Here is a 21,315-nt window from a genome sequence, read left to right on the forward strand (position 1 = left end):
TAAAAATGACAGTAGATGTCATCCCTTCCTCTTCGGCCGTTTGCACACGGATATTTTGCAAAACTGGCCAGACATGTTAACAACTTGTCTGTAAAAGGTAAAATAAACACATAAATAAGATACCAGCTATAACGATCTATAATATTAAACATAGAACAGAAATTGAGCCCGTGCAAGGTTTCAGCCGCAGTGATTTTCAACAGTAGCGAGTATTTTGAGACAACCCCCAAGTTTGTATTTTTCGTTATACTGATAACATTTGGCCGTATTCATCAATATAGTATGCTGCTCGGCAATGGCGACCTTGAAATTCCTCTGGTCCGATAATGGCGCCAAATTAGAGGGAAGCAACTCGCGCCAGACAAAATTACCGTATTTCACCAAAATAATCAAAATTTCACTTTTTGATAACAAACAGTAATACGATAACCGCATTTATATTCACCAATCGTTTATTGATATAATTACAAACATTATTTTATTAAAGCCATCAATAAAAAATTCACAATTAAGTAATTAATGGAGTGCAATGAAATCAGACCTTATGGGGTAGAGGGGTTAAACAAAAGCTCGTAACTTTTTTAAAAGCCTGGTGACCCCCATTTTATTTTACCTTAAAATGTTCGAAAAGTTCATAGCTTTGACATATCTGTTTTTAAAAAAAATCTACCGGGGAAATTTTACGAAAAATCGATTAAACCAATATTTTTTGCCTTAAACTAAAATTAGAAAATGCAAAATTTAGACATTAATCTGAAAATAAAAGGATTTTTAAGTCAAAAACAACCAAGGGAAAGGTTTACAGTTCAAATTCTAATGTTTTTTCACATAAAAATCATACTGACTTGGTTTTAAAAGTCTTTGACTTTGATGTAACGGTTATTGTTGGAAGGGTGGGCATGTTTGGAAATAGGGTCAAAATCGCACATTTCGCTTCAATTTGAGGAGAAAACGAGCCTGGTGACCCCCTTTTTTCTTTGCATTTTTGGATTCAGCATAAAAAAATCTACAGAATATGTGAAAATAAAAAAATTCTACCGGGGGTCACTATTGGGGTGAGCCACCTTAAACTTAATTGTACGTCTTAACGTAAAAATATGGTTGATTTGTGTCACGTGAAACTGCTGTGAAATGAAAGAGTCTGAAAAAAGAGCAACTTTTGGTTTAAACATAATTTGTGTGGACTTTTCCTAAGAATTATGTGGGACAAGATTTGAATATTGAAATGTAAGCAAAGTTTATACTGAAAAGACTTCGGCACCACTGAGCGTTATAGTACACAACGTTCCCAAACGGCAATCCTCGGTAGAATCCGCTACTCTCGTTAGATGAGGGTACGGAATCGGTCGAGTTGAGACGAATGACAACGTTCCAACTAAAAAAAGATTTTTTTACGTTCAAAATATATAGATAAGGCAATGTGATATTATTGCCAATGAAACAACTATCCACCACAGTCACGATTCTACTTCGTCAAAATTATCTCCCTATTACGCCAGTTCATTTTCACAATCGTAGAAATGAAAGCCATTGTAAGGATGACGCGCTGCTAATTTTGCTCATGAAAACCGATAAATTTATCCACAAAGCACCATTACGATCCTTATATGTCAGTTGTATCTTAATAGACAAATGTATCTACTAGCTAATGAGCATCAGTTAATGATCTTGTTTGCATTGATTCAACTTAAAACTATTGTCTGATCGGTTGTCAGGTGGAATATTCGAAAACTCTTAAACATTTAAAAAAATTCTAATTAAATATTTCGTGGAAGGGCAGACTACATTTTTTTAGTGTATGAAGACTATAAACCCTAGTAATCACACACAAAAAATTAGAATTTTTCGAAGATATGCATTTTCATCATCCAACTTGAAAGACTGTCGTCAAGTACAAAAAAATAGCTATTCGAACACACCTTCTCTGTTTTTGTGACTCATTAGATAGGTATTTCACTTGACCCATATATTTCATCTTTTAGTACTGTGATTTTTTTGTGTTATAAAGTCAACTTGTAGCTTTGATATATAAAAATGATAGAATCTGAAGCGAGATGATATATCAAATATTCTTGCTTTGTACGTTTACGACAACATATACATCTCAAACACGCCCTAACATAAAAAGGTGTACTCGATTTTCTCTTTTCGATACAATTGTTACCCATTTTTTGAAATTTTTTCTTGAGTCACATAATGGAAGGGCAGACACGAAAATTACTGAACTAATAGATTGATATGTTTTCCGTCCGTAGTAATTTTTTCATAAAAATCGGAGGTTATGCATTTTCTTCATCCAACTTGAAAGATATCCATGTCGTCGACTTCATATGATCTAATTGTTCTGCTTAACTATGTACTAGATAAATTGAAAACTTATGCAAATGGTGTTTTTAAAATAAAACACCTCGTAATTGAGAAAAAAATTGCAATTTTGTTTGTTTCTATTAACTTTTAAAAATTTTGTCACTATTAATAGTAAACAATACAGTAAACATTTATCGCCTTCTCTAACAAAGAGCTTCGATTCTTTTGTTCTATTTCAACCTGGTTTCCGACTGGGTTCAAATGGAGTGAATGTATGCAGTTATAGGCAACTATACGGCCTTTAACAAAGAGAAAACCACATACCATATAGTTGCCTTAAAACATGAAAAAGTTCAATTGAGAAAACCAATTTTCTTATTAATAACAAAACAATTTATGAAAAACAAATATGACGAACATAAACCGACGACCACATCTGAACAACAGGTTTCTGACTTAGGACAGACACACACAGAATGTGGCGTTGCTAAACGTCTTTCTGAGCACCCAATCCTCCCCTTACATTGGACAGTCAGGGTGTTACATATAAGAAACACACCTTAATTTCAGTTAAGTTGGGGTAGAAAACATGAGATCGAAAACATCAAAACAAAATCACAGACTGCACGTGGAAGAGTATTTATTACACATCCCTAACAACAACAAAAAAGACGAAGTACCGATCTGAGAGTAACCGCAGACATCTAGTTCAAAGCAAATTACAAATAATAAAAAATTAATACATCTAAGACTATAATATCAATTAGTAATCATCCAACATCCTAAGAACTTAGTGTATATACGTCATTAACCATCGGAGAAAACATGATCTAGTACAATGTCAAAATTGGGGTACCGACAGATTGTAGTACCGCATTTTGTAACAATATTTTTAAGTTTTGTTTTAACTTACTGATATTAACAAATCAATATTTACTCCAATAAAAACAATATTCAAAGATCTAAGTACAGTGTTGAATTCGTAACCTCTTAGAAAAAGTTACTAGTAAGTGAAAGAATAAATAAGTTTACCTAGATTTATTTTCCATTTCAACAAATTAGAAAGACTATACATGACTACCACTTGAGCTTGTAATGGGTTATTGTTAGTATTTTGGTTCGAAAAAAAGTTAAATGACAATAATTACCGACGCCAGTTCAGTTATGAATTATTTCAGTTGGTATACTAATGTTTTTTCGAAAATTTCCAGCAAAGGTTGACAAAGATTGTGATAACTTAAAAACGTTTCTTTGAAAATGATATACCTTCAATAACTTTTACCAATAAACACACCTGCTCACGCTGTTGACTTTTAAAATCTTTTTAATTTGTACTTAAATAAGTTTTCATAAGTCAACATTGAGATCAGATGACACACTAAAGAAAAATTCAGTAAAAGCGGATGTTTGCTTGCTGAAAAAAATATCAAAAAGATTTCTTATTTTCAAAGAGTAAAAACCGTCTCGATGGCCTCGTGGTAGCGTGATCGCCTCCAGAATTGATTAAAATAAGGAGATGTGGTATGACTGCCAATGAGAGAATACCTACTGAAGATTAAAAGAAATGGATCTCATCAATTATAGGCAATTGTACGGCCATCAACAATGAGAAAAACCCATACCGTATGGTCGGCAATAAAAGGCCCCGAAATGAAAATTTAAACGATTCAATTGAGATAACTAACTGCCTCATTTATAACAAAACAATTTACGAAAACAAATATGACAGACAAGAACCAACGACAACTACTGAACTACAGGTTCTTGACTTTGGACAGGCACATAAAGAAGGGGACAGGGTGTGTGTGAGTGCTCAAGCCTCATCATAACCTGGGGCAGTGGTGTAACATTATAACATACGAACAATTCATTCTGTTAAGTTTTTTCACAAGTCAAGTTTATAGAATCGAGACATTTGATTGTTTTTTTTCTTTCTGATGTAGCAGACTACTAGTATGTGTAACCTATAAGTATATCTTTTGGTTATGTTTGTCGTTGCGTTGCTCTCTCGTTGGCATATACCCCGCATCTTATTTATCATAAATATGTTATAGTTATTGACCAAGCAAGTCGGTATATAGGATTTAATTTGCACGCTCGTGTGACCCTAATTAACCCGAACGACGTAAGGTTCGGAATAAAGGGTCACACGAGCGTGCAGATTAAATCCTATATACCGATTTGATTGGCCAATAACTGTTTAAACACATGACGCCATCAATTTACGTGAACGTTTAAGAAATGTGGACGATATTCCGCAATCCAGGGAACCGAGGAAAGATTCTTGTAGGGTTAAGAAATGGGGAATTACGACTTTGGTAAGTTTTAAATCAATAACTTTTTTATGTTTGGACTTATTCTAAAACTGCGATTTAATGGTAGATTTCTTTTATCGTTTCTGTTAAATGCATTCCCATTTTGAATTTAATTAGTGACGATTAAGACTTTGACAAATTGTGTTCTTTCAAATCGGTGTATGAAAAAAAAATCATAACTGAAAGGGTTATTGAGTTTGGATTGATTGCTTTTGAATTTCTTTCCCTCAATGATATGCTTAGAGAAAGATGAACCGAAGAAGATGTTATATTACCTAAACTTAAAATGTTTAATATAAAACAGAAAATACGTTTCTCTTTCCAATCTTTTACTCCCCCAACCCCACAGATTTCATTTTATCTTCTGTATTAACTGTATTAATTTTTAAGACATGTCCATCTAAATGAAGTCTGATTGATCTCCAGCTACCCCCCCCCCCCCCCCCCCTCCGGCACCCTGTTTTGAAACAAACTTAAACATGATCCTTATTAAATTCTCTATAAAAGATATAGGAATAGATATTCAAATACATTTCTTTTTTGGCAGAAATTACCAAAAAATGTTTTAACTTTCTTTCTTACTTTAAAACACTGATTTAAGATTTACGTTGTACACAAAATATGATGAAATATTTTATGTCCCAGCTGAGATAAAAAAAAGGGGGGGGGGAATGAGAAACCTCTCTTTTTTCCTATTTTGAAACTACGATGTTCGTACAAAGTTCAACTTTGTCGTTATTTTAAACATGTTAAAGCAGATGGCGAATTCGGGGTTTGGGGCGAATAGGTCGTTCACCCTTGGATTGGACAAAGTATCGTGTTTAAGCATAAAATCGTCAATATCGTTTTTGTCTCGCTACATGCACTCGGTTATATATTTTTTTAAATTTTTTAGAATAACGCCCCGTTCAAAATCCAGAAACCACCCCTAAAGGTAAAAAAAGATTTGAACTGTGCAGTATATATGAGGTAGTAACAGTTAATGCACACCTTGGCTGAGCATTATCCAGATAATAGCACAGTAAGAACAAAGAGATTTTACCCATGTCATGTGTTAAATGGCCATAATGATATTTATACGTGTTATGACAATAATACATTTTAACTTTATTTTTTTAAGTGTAGGAATTAAAATGTATACATATATTGTATTTAATCCAAGCTTTTATTACTTGAAAGTGAATTATAGGGAATAGAAGGGATGCAAGTTGTGCCCAAACCCGCTTGAATCTGTTATTTTCTTCTTTCGTTTTTGGCATACAAATCTGTATAAAAAATGTATTTGCCTCGCTTCTTCCTGGGGCAATATAAGGGTCGAATTCACCTTCTAACCTCAAATCATGTATTGCACTTGTAAAATCATTGTTGTATCTTTTAAATCATTGTTGCACTTGTTTAATTATTGTTGTACTTACACTTCAATTGTTATTGGTATACGTCATTTTGTCGGATATAGAAGTACTATCGGAGATAAAATGACGTATAACAATAAAATTATTGAAGTACTATCGGAGAAAAAATGACGAATAGCAAAAAATGATTGAAGTACTTCCGTATTTGTCTATCAACTTTTATGGACACGAGCTGAAGGTAATAACATATTGAAGGATCTGAAAAAGATTAAACCATATATGGCAATGTCATGCAACTTCATACATTATCTTTTTTTTTCAGAATTGAGTTTACACAATAAGAACTGCTTGTTTGACAAAAAATAGAGATGAGATAATATTGTGCCATAATTGTCACCATGGATGGTTGTAGATAACAATACCGTTGACGTCATTTTGTTACAGATATCTAGAGAATCCCGGCACTAGTGTATAATGGGAGCAAAACTACGTCACCCGAGTAACTAAGGTTAGTAATCTCCTTTTTGATAATTAATAGAACGGTATTATAAAAGAAAAGTATATACCGGATTGTTAATCCGGCAATGATTATCGTTGCGAACAAGTTATCCATCATATTTTTTAAAAGCTTAATGTGTTTTTTATTAATTTACTCTGCTAACATGAAATAAAGGTATGTGGTATGATTGCCAATGAGACAACTACCCACCAAAGTTCAAATGAAGTGGTCGGTGGCCTCCTCCATCTATTTAAACTGACCGCAACAAAATAACTCAAAAGTGACATATCCAGAAATCAACACCACTTTTCTTATTTGAATATTATACTAAAGAAATCGGATACGGGTCACGGAAATTAATATATTGAAATGATAGGAAATTTTGAAATATATTGTCTGTTTAACTTTAATTTAATGTGTATATTTATTTTCTGTCCCCACAACCTGTCTATCAGGACAGAAAATAAATATACACATTAATATGACGAAACATAATGACTGTCGTTCCAAAAATCAAGGTTCTTGAGCTATTTAAAAAATCGAAGCGAGAGGCTTTTAACATTGCAGTATAAAATACAGGCAAAAATGGCTGAAACGTCAAATTTCCAAACTTTGTGTTGACAATTGGCCAACAAGGTCATTACAAAAACAGGTTGCGGGGATGAAACTTGAAACTTGAATTTCCAAAGAATAAGCAAGTCCAAACCTTTTATGTGTAGTCGTTGATTGACTCTAGGTTCCCACGTAAAGTTAAAATGCCCCTATTTCAAGAAGAATAAACTCACGAAAACACGAATAAATCACTAAATTCGCGTTCATTGTTTTGATTTTGACCGCCTGACAACTTTACGGTAATATCAGAGTGATTATAAACAAGGACTCTGTGTGACTTATAATATCCGTGTTTTAAAGATTTTAATGATATCAAGCCAGTCCAGTTTAAACTGTTATCACGTGGTACAATTCTCATTTACATATTATGAATATTAATTAGCTAAAGTACTACTAATTTCTGGCTATGGACGCACTTAGTACGTTTGCGCGCATTTGTGGATTAAAATGTTTTACGTTTGCGCGCAGCTTTTGATTACATTTGCGCGCATTCATTTTACAGGTAAACTCAGGTAAAAATATAAATAAAAATTAAACCAAATTACAATTGACTATATATTTTTTTATTTTCATAATAAATATGACTATCAATTATTAATTTTGAAAATATTTCTTAATTCAAACTATATATTGTTCATATTGAATTATAAAACCAATTATTAAGTGATCATTATTAACTCCGAAGTATAGCTTAATTAATACATGTAACTTCATTGCGAACATTTCAGAGTGAAAAGGATTTAAACGAATAGTGATCGTTTTTAAAATAAGTAAATAATTTAAGTTAGTTTGTAAAGTTACACCAAGGCACAAACATGGAGTTTCGACACGTACCTACATGTAAAGTAATGAAATTATCAATACTTTTTCCTTTATGATTAGCTATGTTTTAGCTTTTTAATTTTTTTATCTGTACATATTTCTAGGATTTAGTGCTTGTGCATAATAAAACGGACTTATCTTGCTCGAAATCCCACTTCCACCTCATCGTTGGTGAGTAGGGTACCAAGACTAACGGAATGAGTACTTATACTAGTAAATAATTGAACTAATTATAAATAAATAAGTATTATTACCTGTATTTTACCTGAGTTTACCTGTCAAAAAAATGCGCGCAATTGTAATCAAAAGCTGCGCGCAAACGCAATGATTTTGCGCGCAAATGTAATGGTAATGTGCGCAAACGTAATGCACCGCTGGCTATATGGTCCAAGGACACAGTTATCGTCCTTTGGTTTTCGTTGTGTAAACAGTGTATAACTTGCATGTTTTATTTGATACACTTTCCCAATTTATTTCTTGATATTAAATGCATGAAATATTAAGTAGGGGGATGTAATTACAATGTCAAAAAAATTTGGGTGCTGAATCTTTATGTTAAGTATTGATTTGGTCCAGTTCAAAAAGGTCAAATTTTATCACGTCTGAAGCTGTCAAACTGAATTTTACACCCCTTAACACAGAACTGTCAATATGTTGAGTTAGAGCTGGTAGAAGTTTCTATAATTTTGATATTATTTGTTTCACTGGTAGTACACTACACTGTAAAAATCTTTTTGAGAAAGAGCAGGTGCGATTTTTTTAATTTGAATTTATTGTCTAAAAGAAATGCACTACGAAATAACTCGGGCCATATATGACGCTTTAAGTTGCGTTAAAACACAAACAATCAAAAGAAGTGGTGGTAAGTAATTATAGACAACCTTACGTTCCGTATAGGTCATAATTTTCTGATCATGTGTAACAAATTGCTGTTGTTGTCATTTAGTGTTTTACTGTACAATGACCCATCTCTAACTTATTGTCTATAAAGTTTTTCAACAGAAATGAATCTACGTTAAAACTTTATAATTGATTAATTGCTATACACCAAAAAAAAAACTAAAGTGTGTTATTAAACGTGTAAAAATTTACCAAACAAACTTATCTCAAAAAGGTTTGTTAATTCAACGCTACAATAAATGGACGTTATATAAAATATATTTAATAATAGATGTAACACGTCTTCTGATTTGCTGGGGTTTTATATCAATCAGCTCATAGACAACATTTTGTCATGACACCCAGACGAAATCACAATTTTTTCTTAAAACTTATTCATTGAAAATGGTATAAAGAATTAAATTATAAGGAATTTTTGGGCAGAATCAATTTGCGCCAATTGCAGTTTTGAAAAGGTATTAATTGCGCCACTCTCTTTTATTTTGATGGTATTAATTGCGCCAATAAATGAAATGAAATCGGTGCATTACGTTTGCGCGCATTACCATTACATTTGCGCACAAAAATCATTACGTTTGCGCGCAGCTTTCCATTACATTTGCGCGCATTTTTTTGGCAGGTAAACTCAGGTAAACTCAGGTAAAATACAGATAATAATGCTTATTTATCTATTAATTTGTTCAATTATTTATAAGTATCAGTAACCCTTCCGTTAGTCTTAGTATGCATGTTGTCTCTTTGACACATTCCCCATTTTCATTCTTAATGTTATCATAAGGCACATTTTTTGAAAGTATTCAATCAGTAATTTTTTAGGGAAAATACAGGTAATAATACTTATTTATCTATTAATTTGTTCAATTATTTATAAGTATCAGTAACCCTTCCGTTAGTCTTAGTATGTTGTCTCTTTGACACATTCCCCATTTCCATTCTTAATGTTATCATAAGGCACATTTTTTGAAAGTATTCAATCAGTAATTTTTTAGGGAAAATACAGGTAATAATACTTATTTATCTATTAATGTGTTCAATTATTTACAAGTATCAGTACCCCTTCCTTTAGTATAAATCTCAAAAGGCAGGGAAAAAAGAGATAAAACCGCAGATTTTTTTCGAGGTGTATGCAACATTTTAAGAAAATCCGTGACATAGCCCATTCATATATTGTGACTTGACCTTATTAAAGCTATAACGGAGTTTGTACTTGCTTTTAGAATTAAATATGAACAGTATATAATTTGACTGATAAACAAACTATTTTTAAAATTAATAATTGATTAATATGAAAATACCAAAAAAAATAGGTATTTATAACTTAATATCATTTTTATTTATATTTTTACCTGAGATTACCTGTAAAATAAATGCGCGCAAATGTAATCAAAAGCTGCGCGCAAACGTAAAATATTTTAATCCCCAAATGCGCGCAAACGTAGTGCGCCCAATGAAATTGCGCCACATTTACCTGTTTTTTTTTACCTATATCATACCTGTACATGTTTTACCTATATCAAGACAAATACTTTATTAAAGTCTCGCGACTTGTTACATATAAAATATACAGCTTTTAAAAATACAAGTTAACAACAAGAGCCACTCTATATAGAGTTTTGAGAGACTATAAAACATTTTTGTCTTAAAATTATGATGCAAATACAAGTCAACTATCACGAGTATAAAATACATTTTCGCCAAATTTAAAATTTCATAGCAGATTTTGGCAGTATAAAATACCATATTTTCATTTGTAAAAAGAAATATAATTTTTTCATTATCAGTGTCCAGAAATTAGAACGTCAAATTTTGAGAACTGCGTGTAAAAGAAAAGCAACCAATGTGTTGTCAGAGCGACCTTCAAAAATAACAAATTCCGAGATCTTCAAAATTGAAGAAGAAAATTTAGAAAAGAAAGATTTAAAATATGTGTGTCAGTCTATGTATAGAGAGAGAAGAAAACTGCGTCCGGCTTAATCTAAAAATCGAGCAGAATTTCACAGAATCTTGGATGATATTGGTGTTGCGACAAACAAAAATGATGACTTTGTATTATGTAACGATCTAAAAAGCGGTATAATTTTATTAGGATGCGAGGCTAATTTGAAATTTCAGTGTACAATGTCAGAGGAATTTGTTGCTGTTGGTACCTAGTCAATCATTTAGTTGTTATATATATAAATAAAAAAAAAATATAAAATTGGCGTAATTAGATGATTATTTTATTGGCGCAAATGATACCTATAGTTTTGAAAATTAGGTGGCGCAAAAGAGGTATTGGCTCAATTAAGTTGTGGCGCAAATGAGTTACTTTTTGGCGCAAAAAGATATCGCCCAAATTTTTTGTGATATTTTTTTCTGTCTATTCAAATAACTTTAAATTTTAAACATCGTTAAAGTACATGCTTTTCAGTGTGCACCACATGTTTGATATTATTTCTCCACATACAGAAAAATAGATCTAATAAATAAATGCTATTTCATATTACTTTTAAAACAAGGCAAATTGTATAAAATGTATTTATTGAAAACAATGATACAATTTATTACCATGTACTGGACACCGAACCGTGTGACACGTAATCCGTATATCACGATTTTGCGATGTAAGTGATTAATTATACATTTATTTCTTTTTTATTATATCTTTTTTGTTTTAAATACGTTTATCAAATTACACAATAATCGCATTTTCTACATATAAAAATGTTATGAATATCGAGAGAAAAAAACACCCCTATATATACGGTTAATAAGATAAGATAAGAATTTTATTAATCTAAGCAAGAACCCATAAAGGGCATCATTTTACAACACATCAATATAATTGGAAAAAGCAAAACAGAATAATAACTAATTACTTCATTAAAAGGTTATATTAAGAATATTTATTAGTATTTCTCCCTTAAAAATTGATATGTTTAGCGGGATTAATATACATAATCGCAATTGGATAGAAAGTCACACTTTAAAGTCATATGAAACGAGTGACTGGTGAATAAACTTAAGACTTCTGTGCACGATTTTATCATTCTTTTTGAATCCATATCGTATTATCGTAAACAAAAACATTTCACTTGGTCAGTGTTGTTGTGAAAATATGGCAGCTAATTAATGGTCGTATTTTGAAACCGAAGTTTACCGATTGCCACCTTTGTAAACAATCAATAAAGAAGCATGCATATCCAGATACGCACGTGTATAACATGCACAATAAGATATATCACCGAATTGATTGTGTTATCCATTATACTTATAGGTCAGCCAATACTTCTTCATGTTTTGTGAAGTTTTGAAACCTGGTGCATTAAAGGCAATGATGGTCGGTTGAAAACAAAACGTTCCGACAAAAGGGTTGATTTCCCAACTTTCCATTTCTATTTAGGAACCTTCTCCTGCATACGGAGCACATCCCTCTCAGTCGAAATCATTTTCGAGATGAATTTCTATCATGATTTATTTGATAGAGGAGTTCTGCTCACAAGGAAGCTACGTATATTAAACCAACAATTCCAAGTGATGAGGTTGAAATCATTCCTTCGTAAATTTTAAGGACCCCATCATGAGTTGGTGACCAGTTTTTGATGAGGGTCCGTGTTGCTCGATCTAAATAAGTTTTCTATGCTGAGTTTAGTGTACTGTTGATTGTCTGTAACACGTGGTATTTTTCTTTTTCTATGGCGTTGTTAGTTTATTTCGACTGATAAGATTGAAGTCACTTTGGTATATTTTGCCTCTCTATTAATATGAGTTCATTTAAAGTGTTTAGGTGTTTAATAAAATTGATGTAATTTAAAAGCCTCATACGGGTTATGTTCAATGGCGGATCCAGGGGGAGGGTTCCGGGGGTTGGCGATCAATACATTTGAATAAGGACATATGGTTGGACCCCCCTTGATCCTGGGTTTGGACCCCCTTTTTTAAATGGCTGGATCCGCCCCTGATGTTAACAGGCGAAATAAGCTTTAAGAGAGTTGTATTAGTTCAAAAAGGATAAATGTTCAAAAATAGAAATGCGTTTGCTTTTTGCAAAATCTAAATCCTGTAAATCTTGACTTCTTTCGTGCAGTAATTAACAATTTACGTTAATAACCTAAATGGACAGTCATTCATGTTTAGCATGTTTTAGTGCATGGAAAGCTATGTACATGAACATATTACGGAAAATACCGATTTTCCATTGGACGAGTGAGTGTTCTTTTAAATATAACTAATCGTGTATATTCAACACTTCAGTATCAATCAGTACACATCCAATGGATTTTGTGTAAAGACTTCATAATCATGACAGGAAAACAAAATATTATACAATGCCAAAATACCAGTATAAGAATGTAGTAAATGTGTATAGCGGTGCCAAGGCTCTGTGTTGAAGACCGTACTTTGACCTATAATCATAATAATGGTTAACATTGATAAACTTAGACTTGGATGGAGAGTTGTCTTATTGGCACTCATACTACATATTCTTCTACTTGTCTCTAGCTGTATAAAATACCTATATTTGTTTGAAATTAATTGTCATTTTAATCAAAATGCTAAAACAAAAGTACTTTTAAGGGAAAAAATCATACAAATAACTACTTCTGTTTAAATATCAATGGATCCAACACACGAAAAATTACTACAGATGAAATAGATACAGACGTTTGTGAGGGTCTGATGGGTTACTGAATACAAAACAGTGTACAGAAAGTGCTGTTTAAAAAAACTAGAGAAAATAGGCAAAAATTATAACGAAAAGAGAATTGTGGGGATTTAAAATATAAAGAATAGATAATTATGGGCAAAGTAACTTAAAAAAAAATTAGAGAAACATGGTCTATATAATTTAAAAAAATAAACCTTATACAACCCACTTCTAATTTTTCATGTGTATTGGTTTTGTAATACATTTCAGTTCAATGTCATTTACCTTTCAAAACATCACGATTTTAATGTTCAAACCATAAAGGCATGTATGCATGCAAATTACTTAATTAGACTGTTTTTTGGCTAATATAAAGCTATTCCTAATCTTTAATTGAGCATAGCACTCTTGTTAATTTAAACGAAAGGTTGTCTTTGTTTAAATCTATCGCATAAATGTTTGTGGGTGTCAAATTAGGAGGAGGGTTTCCCATGTGATTAATAATTAGTTTGATATATAAGCAATAAATAACCATAGTTTAAATCTTTTTTAATAGCTAAACAAGATGATGCCACTTTAATCATAATCCGAAACAGCGGATGTCTTTACAATAGAAATTAAAACTGTCTGTAGTCTGCTGAAGATGAAGTTAAACTCCGCCTTTATTCTGAGGATCGCCTTTCCATGAAACTTAATTAAAGTAGGCGATTTATTATTTCAGACAGATAATCTGTAGGGGTTTATATCGTGGTATAAAAACCTGATATCTTTACATACTTTCAAATGATTTTCTATGCTGTTTTAGGCTAGCGCTACATGTTCATAGATGGCGTCCAAGACTTACGAGGACGAATTGACGGGTAATGAATTGGCTAATTTGTATACCTTTATACAGATTATACAAGTGGGAAAGGAAAATCTACAAACTGATGATCAAGTCGAGAAGACCGAATCATATCTACATGCTTACATTCAGAATGCCTTAAATGACCATCCATTGAATAGCTTGCGTCATCCAAATGTACAATTACCGTTCTACGATGCTCGATTGGACATTGAAAGAGACGACATTATTTCTACGCGCATGTACATGATAAATTTCCAAATTTTATCACTTCGATATTGGAACAAAAATGCAAGAAAAAAACTGATGGAAAAATATTTTCAAAAACTACAAACTAACGTCACGACGGCGAGACTTGTGTCAGAAAAGATAGTGGAATCCCTATCATCCTTTACACGTGACCCAACTAGCAATGACGCACTAGCTCACAGAGATAAACCAGAATACTCAAACATTCCCGGAGATAACTTCTTGAAAAAAATCCTAAATTATTGGCTGATAGTTCCAAGGACACAATGGGATATTTCGGACGTCCTCCACCAGATGTATACGTTTGACATATTCCATCAAGGCTTTTTCTCAAAATATGTACATTTCTTTACCATACCAACGAATGTGCTGTTGTTGATGGTGTTTCTTGCTCAGTTCAACATCCCGACCCTTGGAGAATTACGATACGGAAATGTGTTTGCAGTTAACTTAGCTCTTGTCTTATTTGGCATTTTTGGTGTTGCCTACGTCATCATAGGTGTCCGTCAAAACAGTTGGGAATGGGGTGTTGCAACATTTGGTGTTCTTGCTCTTCTTAATATGGCAGGAAATGTGTGGTACTACAGTTATCGGGCCATTGACAATCGGTGGTACAACCCGACAAACATCTACAGCAATCCGTTGGTATGGAGTTACATTGTGTCTTTCATGCAAACTGCATCCCATTTGGTAGTCCCACAGTTACCCCCAAATGTAACAGGTAAGACATGTTTTTTTTTAAATTGTACAATATTTTAGCTATTTTCGAAATTTTTGAAGATTTAAAAAAAGCAGCCACTTTTTTACCCCTCGAACAAAATTGAATTCGACCATCAGAAAGCCTCTAAAGGTTTACTTTTACATATTGAGACTTGAATGTATGGTTGTCTCATTGGCATTCATACCATATCTTATATCTAAGTCATAAAACGATAATTATACTTGTTCAAGGATTTGATATGAAACGAAAAAGTTCTCGGCCACGCCTCGCATTTTCCAGGTTGAGTCTAAGCCACATCTTTAAATCGTTAGTATGTCTAGTCAATAGATTATTCTTGTCTACCTGTAGTCTCACTTTTATTTATATTAATATGAAAACAGTTGTAACACTTCTATTGATATTTTCAGCTGTTCTTAATGTTTTTTTTTTACGATGCATTTGAGAAAGAAACTGATTTAATTTACCATTTTCTATACAAGAAAATGCATGTACCAAGTCAGGATTATAACAGTTGTTATCCATTCGTTTGACGTGTTTGGTCTTTTGATTTTGCCATATGATTAGAGATTTTCCGTTTTTATTCACTGCATGCATGGAATGATACAACATTTAATGGTACCCGAATAATCCAGTCGTTTGTTCTACTTTCTACTGATTGCTTCTTTATAGATATAGGAAGATGTGGTGTGTGTGCCAATGACACAAATCTCCGTACAAATAACAATTTATCGACATAGTTAATTCCTGACGAAATTAATCTTTTTATAACTACTAAAGTAGCTGTTTTTCATACACGCTGTTCCATAAGGGGTCTAGATAAGCATGGAGCTTACTGAATTGAATTCTAACAATTTGAAAAAAAATGAAGAATCAAGAAATAGGCACAGACATAGTTTATTGTGAATGTAGCTGTACTGTTAAAATACCAAGAAATTGGTATGGGTGAGCCAGAAAAGAGATGCAATGTTACTAGCTTTAAAAATAAATAATGTAGAAAAATCTAAATAATATTTTAAGATCTAAATCTCCCAGAATGAAGAAAGGTTGACGTGTGATCAATTCAACTGACACGTTTCTACATGAAATGCCTAAAGACCAACATACAACAAAATATAACGTAAGACAACCACTGACGATTTCTTGCTAGTGGCTGGTATATTAAATATCCAGTTTATAAGACGCTTTTCCTTTTTATTTCAATCAAGCACGATCTGCAGTTTAAAACCCAGATGTTCATTTCTGTGATTTTATTGTCTAGATTAAATTTCCAGATGATATTAATTTCCAGTGTTATTTATAGATATATATATAGAGAGAGATTTCGGTTAACATTTATGTTTCTTGTTTTGGCAATGCTTCTTTAAATAATTTTTATCGGTTCTTAATTTTCCGCAAGGATCAGTTATGAGAGTGTTAGTTTACCACAAAGATCTTAATATCTTTAATAATAAAAGTTTATTAATAACATGCATAGTCAAAATTCAGTTTAGTATGATAAACAAATAAGAAGATGGGGTATGATTGTCAACGAGATAACTCAAATAACGTAGAAGTTAACAACTTCCTTTAACAATGAGCAAACCCCATACTACATATTAAGCTATAAAAGGCCACGAAATGACAAATAAGAAAATCTCGGAACGAGAACGTGTCTAAAAGATGAACAGATAAACAGACCGCAACAACCGAAAGCTGAAGATCGAGTACAACAACCACTCCAAAAACAGAGCCGCACTTTATATAATATGTACATGTTTATAAAAAAAGAAGATGTGGTATTATTGCCAATGAGACAACTGTCTACAAGAGACCAAAATGACACAGACATTTACAACTATAGGTCACCGTTCGGCCTTCAACAATGAACAAAGCCCATACCTCATAGTCAGCTATAAAAGGACCCGATAAGACAATGTAAAACAATTCAAACGAGAAAACTAACGGCCTTATTAATATGAAGAAAAAAAATGAACGAAAAACAAATATGTAACACATAAACAAAGTTAACGACAACCACTGAATTACAGGCTCCTGACTTGGCCAGGAACATACATAAATAATGTATTTTTGTATTTTTCCGTTTGCTTTTTTTTTTTTTTTTTTTATAAAACAGTTTATATTTTTCTTCCAGGCACCAATTACTGGGAATCATATACTTCGTTCTTCACAATAAAGAGAAAGACCAAAGAATCAACAGTCAAACACATGGTATTTCTGTCACTTTCAGTGGTACTATTTCCGGTCTTGTTTGTTTTCGACGAATGGGTTTCATCCCCTCGTTTGTTAGGCACTGAGGTTAGTAAGATCTTTAATCATTCAATTATTTAAAAATACTATGATATAAGGGAACGACCATTTAATTTCAAGGGGTGTTATGTTTTTTTTTTCCAAAAACAAATCGTATCCCCAATTTCATGAAAAAAGCAGTTTAGGTCAAGCAGATGACCTAAATGCACTTAATGTTGGCTAAAAATAAATTTCACAAATTTACTTTTTATTCACAAAGAAATGAAATAAACCAATGATATCCGATATAGAAAAAAAAACTTAAAACATATATCATACTAGCATACTGTCTAATCGCCAGTCAATGCCAGTAATTTAAGCTACCTATAATGTATACCATAAACAAGAATAAAAGAAGCAAAGGCGGCTCTGAATCGTACCGGGTTTTGACAAGTGTTCAACGACATATTCGAGTAACCCTAAAACAATGTACGTTGACAATAACCATTATACACTATCTACAAGCATTTGTCCTGCAACCAGCCAACTATTGTACAAATAAAAGATCTTTGCTCTATTCATATAGCATTATCGTCTTATATGCAGGACGAGAACAAATTACCATCGATAAGTTATGCAAATCAGTCGCTCGATATAAAGAATGGAAACATGACAGCCACTGAAAAAGAGCGGAGATGTAAGATAGGTAAACATTTTGCTTTGCAACATGCCTAATGTCATCAACAAACCGCTAAAAGAGTTGTTGCAAGTATTCTACAGCGTGCAGAGAGCTTGGCACTCTCCTTACCCGCTGACAAGATGTGGCTGAATATTTAAACATCCCGCAAGCTAAACAAACAACCTTTTTAAAAACGGTTTACTGCTCGATGGGAGAATTTTAGAGATGATCGTATTTCAATACTAAAAAACAACTATTGGAATTCGAACTCAGAATTAAAACAATTTGAACTTTTGTCTGAAAATAACAAGTACTTGCTTCCAACCTGGCTTTTCTTCTTGCTTCTAAGGCTCGTTCAACTAAATCCTATATCTATATTTACCTTACAATTTTCTGAAAATTTGAAAAATTGAAATTAATTAGGAAAATGATGGTTGATGAATGGCCATAGACGACGAACCTTGCCATGTGTAATAAAAGACCGGAAGTCAGACCTGTCTACAATATATGAAACCATTCATATATGCAATAAGGTAAAAAAGAAACAAAAAAGATCCCAGCGAAGAAAACAACGACGTAACAAGGACAACAAAGACGTCCAACTGTAGACAACCAGAGAACCAGGAAGAAAATAACATAAAAGAATAAAACATATCCAGAATGGACTAAACCACGAACATATATGTTGATATACTGTTCCACGGACTATTCTTGAAAACTGTTTGACGCAAATTTTTAACAATAAAACTAATATTGAACACAAAGATATTGGCGATATTCAAATGACTCTAAAGTTTAAATGTCTCCTTGAAAGTGCAATTGTTTTTAATTAAAAAAAAAACAATCCTGGAAAAAAATGATTAATATCCTTCATCTCCAACTCAAACTGAGTAACCAGACACACTTAATACAACCAAAAACAAAAAACAAACACTTTTGGTATACAGATGAATTTAGAAGTTTTTGTATATTTTAGGTTCTATACATTATGACAGGAATTGGATACAGACCAAAGATTTTTCAGAGGTATTTCAGAGTAGTTGAAAAGGCTGTTCTCCATGGTAACCCGATTATCGACCGATTTCCTACAAACTACAATGATCTCCGATTCGATACAGCTGAACAGATACAATCTAAGGAAGAGAACGGATTCGTTTCAGAAAATAAATCCGCAAAATCATGAGCAGACGACTAATGGTTATGTACCAGACACATGTGCTATATACTAGAAAAAAAATCAAACACGAGATTTAAACTGTGACAACTAGAAAACTACATTACTCCTTTCTTTGTTTTTTGTTATTAATATTTACTGTTAAAAATGTTATTGTTGTAATAAATATGTTCAGTGAATTAAAGATGTTTATTTATGTTAAAATAAAATTTGTTGATGTTTAAGTACAGGGAATTGAGTAATTTTACTATTGAACCGTTGATATGTTAAAAATTGCTTTTGAATTACTATTTATTTATATATAATCGACTGAAAACTTCATCCACATAGAAATAAATGACTTATCGTGTAGGAGGGTTTTGGGAAATCAAAGAGGGATGGGGGAGAAAAAAAAGGAAAAAACCAGTATGCACACCAAGAAAAAATGTCAAGGTCCACGATTAACATCTAAACATCATTGCAAGTAAGCATTACACTAGTATTTGAAAGGGTTGTTCATATGAAATGGCAAATCTTTTATATTTTTTCGAAAATGGTACGGATATAATAAACACGTTTGCTGCCGATTTATGCGCGCATGACACTGGCATGACCTTGTTCAAGGTCAAGAGTTTCGGGCGTTAATAATCCAAAACCGTCACATTCTGTATGTTTGTCTCAAGACAGTAACCGGTAGTTGTTCTGTTGTTGTTGTTTTTGTTGCTGCGTATCATATTTATATTTCGTTTTTCATTTTGTTCATTCATCAGATCGTTATATTATTAGTTTTGTTTAATTTTAATTATTTTGTATTTTTTCATGTCGAGGTCTTGTACAGCGGTATGGATGTTGCCCGATTTCAGATATGAAGGTAGAATGATGACCTTTTTCGTCATTTGTTTACACCTAGTATATATACTAAGTCAAGATCATGATGTTCAGAGGTTGTCGTTTGTTGATATGGTTCATACATTTGTAAGTGTTTCTCGTTCCTCGTTTTTTATATACAATAGTTTTCCTGTTTGAATTGTTTTACACTAGTCATGTGAGGACCCGTTATATCTTGCTCTTCGGTGTGAGCCAATCATACATGTTGAAGGCCGTACTTTAACCTATTTTTGTTTTTACACATGTGACTTGAATGGAAAGTTGTCTCATTGACACTTAAACCACATCTTCTGATTTTTATTCGGTCTCTGGGCAAAAGTAGTCTCGTTGGAAATCCCATTTTTTTATTCACATGACCTAAAGAGAACTTAAATGAGGATAAAAGGAGATGTGCTTATGGGTCAATGAAAGAGGAAAGCAAACACATACATGTACATAACCATTTAACTTTAACTAGAGGCAGCTTGTAGTCTATAACAATAGACATTTATATAATATGATATGAGATGCATCGGAAAAATATCGGCATTATTCAAACTAATATCAGTTCATACCTTAGCCTCTTTTGGTTTGATAGAATATAATTAGGGAAAGTCTTCAACTATAACATGAAAATTGAATTGCTTCTAAGAACTCTATAGAGCAGATCAAAATTCATCATTTTATAATTCGTGTTTTTTTTAATGTACCACAACCGTGCAAAGTCTTATATATGTACATGTTAACGACATATCCTTGCGCAAGTTTGGTATCTATCTAACGCAGCTCTTACTTTTTTGTATATCAAACTCTTAGACTAAATCGTACCGAGTCGATTAAAATTGTGTGTCAAAGTTTAACATCTGCCATGTACATCCAGTTGCCCAAATAAAAACAAACATTAAGAAATCAACTACTCACAAGGTTCTCGACTTAGAACAGACATATATGAAATTGAATTATATTCCCCTTTCCTTTAAAAAAAGTTTTAAAAATCTAAGGTTTATACCAGTTTGTATCAAAGTCTTATACCGCAGTCTCACTAGGCAACGATCGCACTACGATCTGTGAGAAAAATGCAAATTTTGATGATCGTAGTACGATCGTGTAGATCGCAGTAAGATCGTATCATGGTCGTGGTG

The 21,315-nt window shown here is 32.5% G+C and overlaps 1 protein-coding gene across 1 annotated transcript; it reads left to right on the top strand.

Annotated features, from left to right (window-relative positions):
• The first annotated feature begins 6,389 nt into the window (after positions 1 to 6,389).
• On the top strand, positions 6,390 to 19,536 carry LOC143055942 (uncharacterized). Its single transcript, XM_076228999.1, has 4 exons — positions 6,390 to 6,482; positions 14,240 to 15,248; positions 17,380 to 17,543; positions 19,130 to 19,536. Exons 2-4 carry the CDS (start codon positions 14,261 to 14,263, stop codon positions 19,334 to 19,336), a joined length of 1,359 nt encoding a protein of 452 aa, XP_076085114.1. The 5' UTR covers positions 6,390 to 6,482; positions 14,240 to 14,260; the 3' UTR covers positions 19,337 to 19,536.
• The last annotated feature ends 1,779 nt before the right edge of the window (positions 19,537 to 21,315 follow it).

Source organism: Mytilus galloprovincialis, chromosome 13 (genome assembly GCF_965363235.1).
Source record: "Mytilus galloprovincialis chromosome 13, xbMytGall1.hap1.1, whole genome shotgun sequence".
Lineage (NCBI taxonomy): Eukaryota > Metazoa > Mollusca > Bivalvia > Mytilida > Mytilidae > Mytilus > Mytilus galloprovincialis.

Excerpts from the sequence above, each read along its gene's own strand:
- LOC143055942 (XM_076228999.1), top strand. The coding sequence starts at position 14,261 with ATGGCGTCCAAGACTTACGAGGACGAATTGACGGGTAATGAATTGGCT. Across the intron at positions 15,249-17,379 it reads GTTACCCCCAAATGTAACAG|GCACCAATTACTGGGAATCA; the intron begins GTAAGACATGTT and ends TTTTTCTTCCAG. Across the intron at positions 17,544-19,129 it reads CTCGTTTGTTAGGCACTGAG|GTTCTATACATTATGACAGG; the intron begins GTTAGTAAGATC and ends TGTATATTTTAG.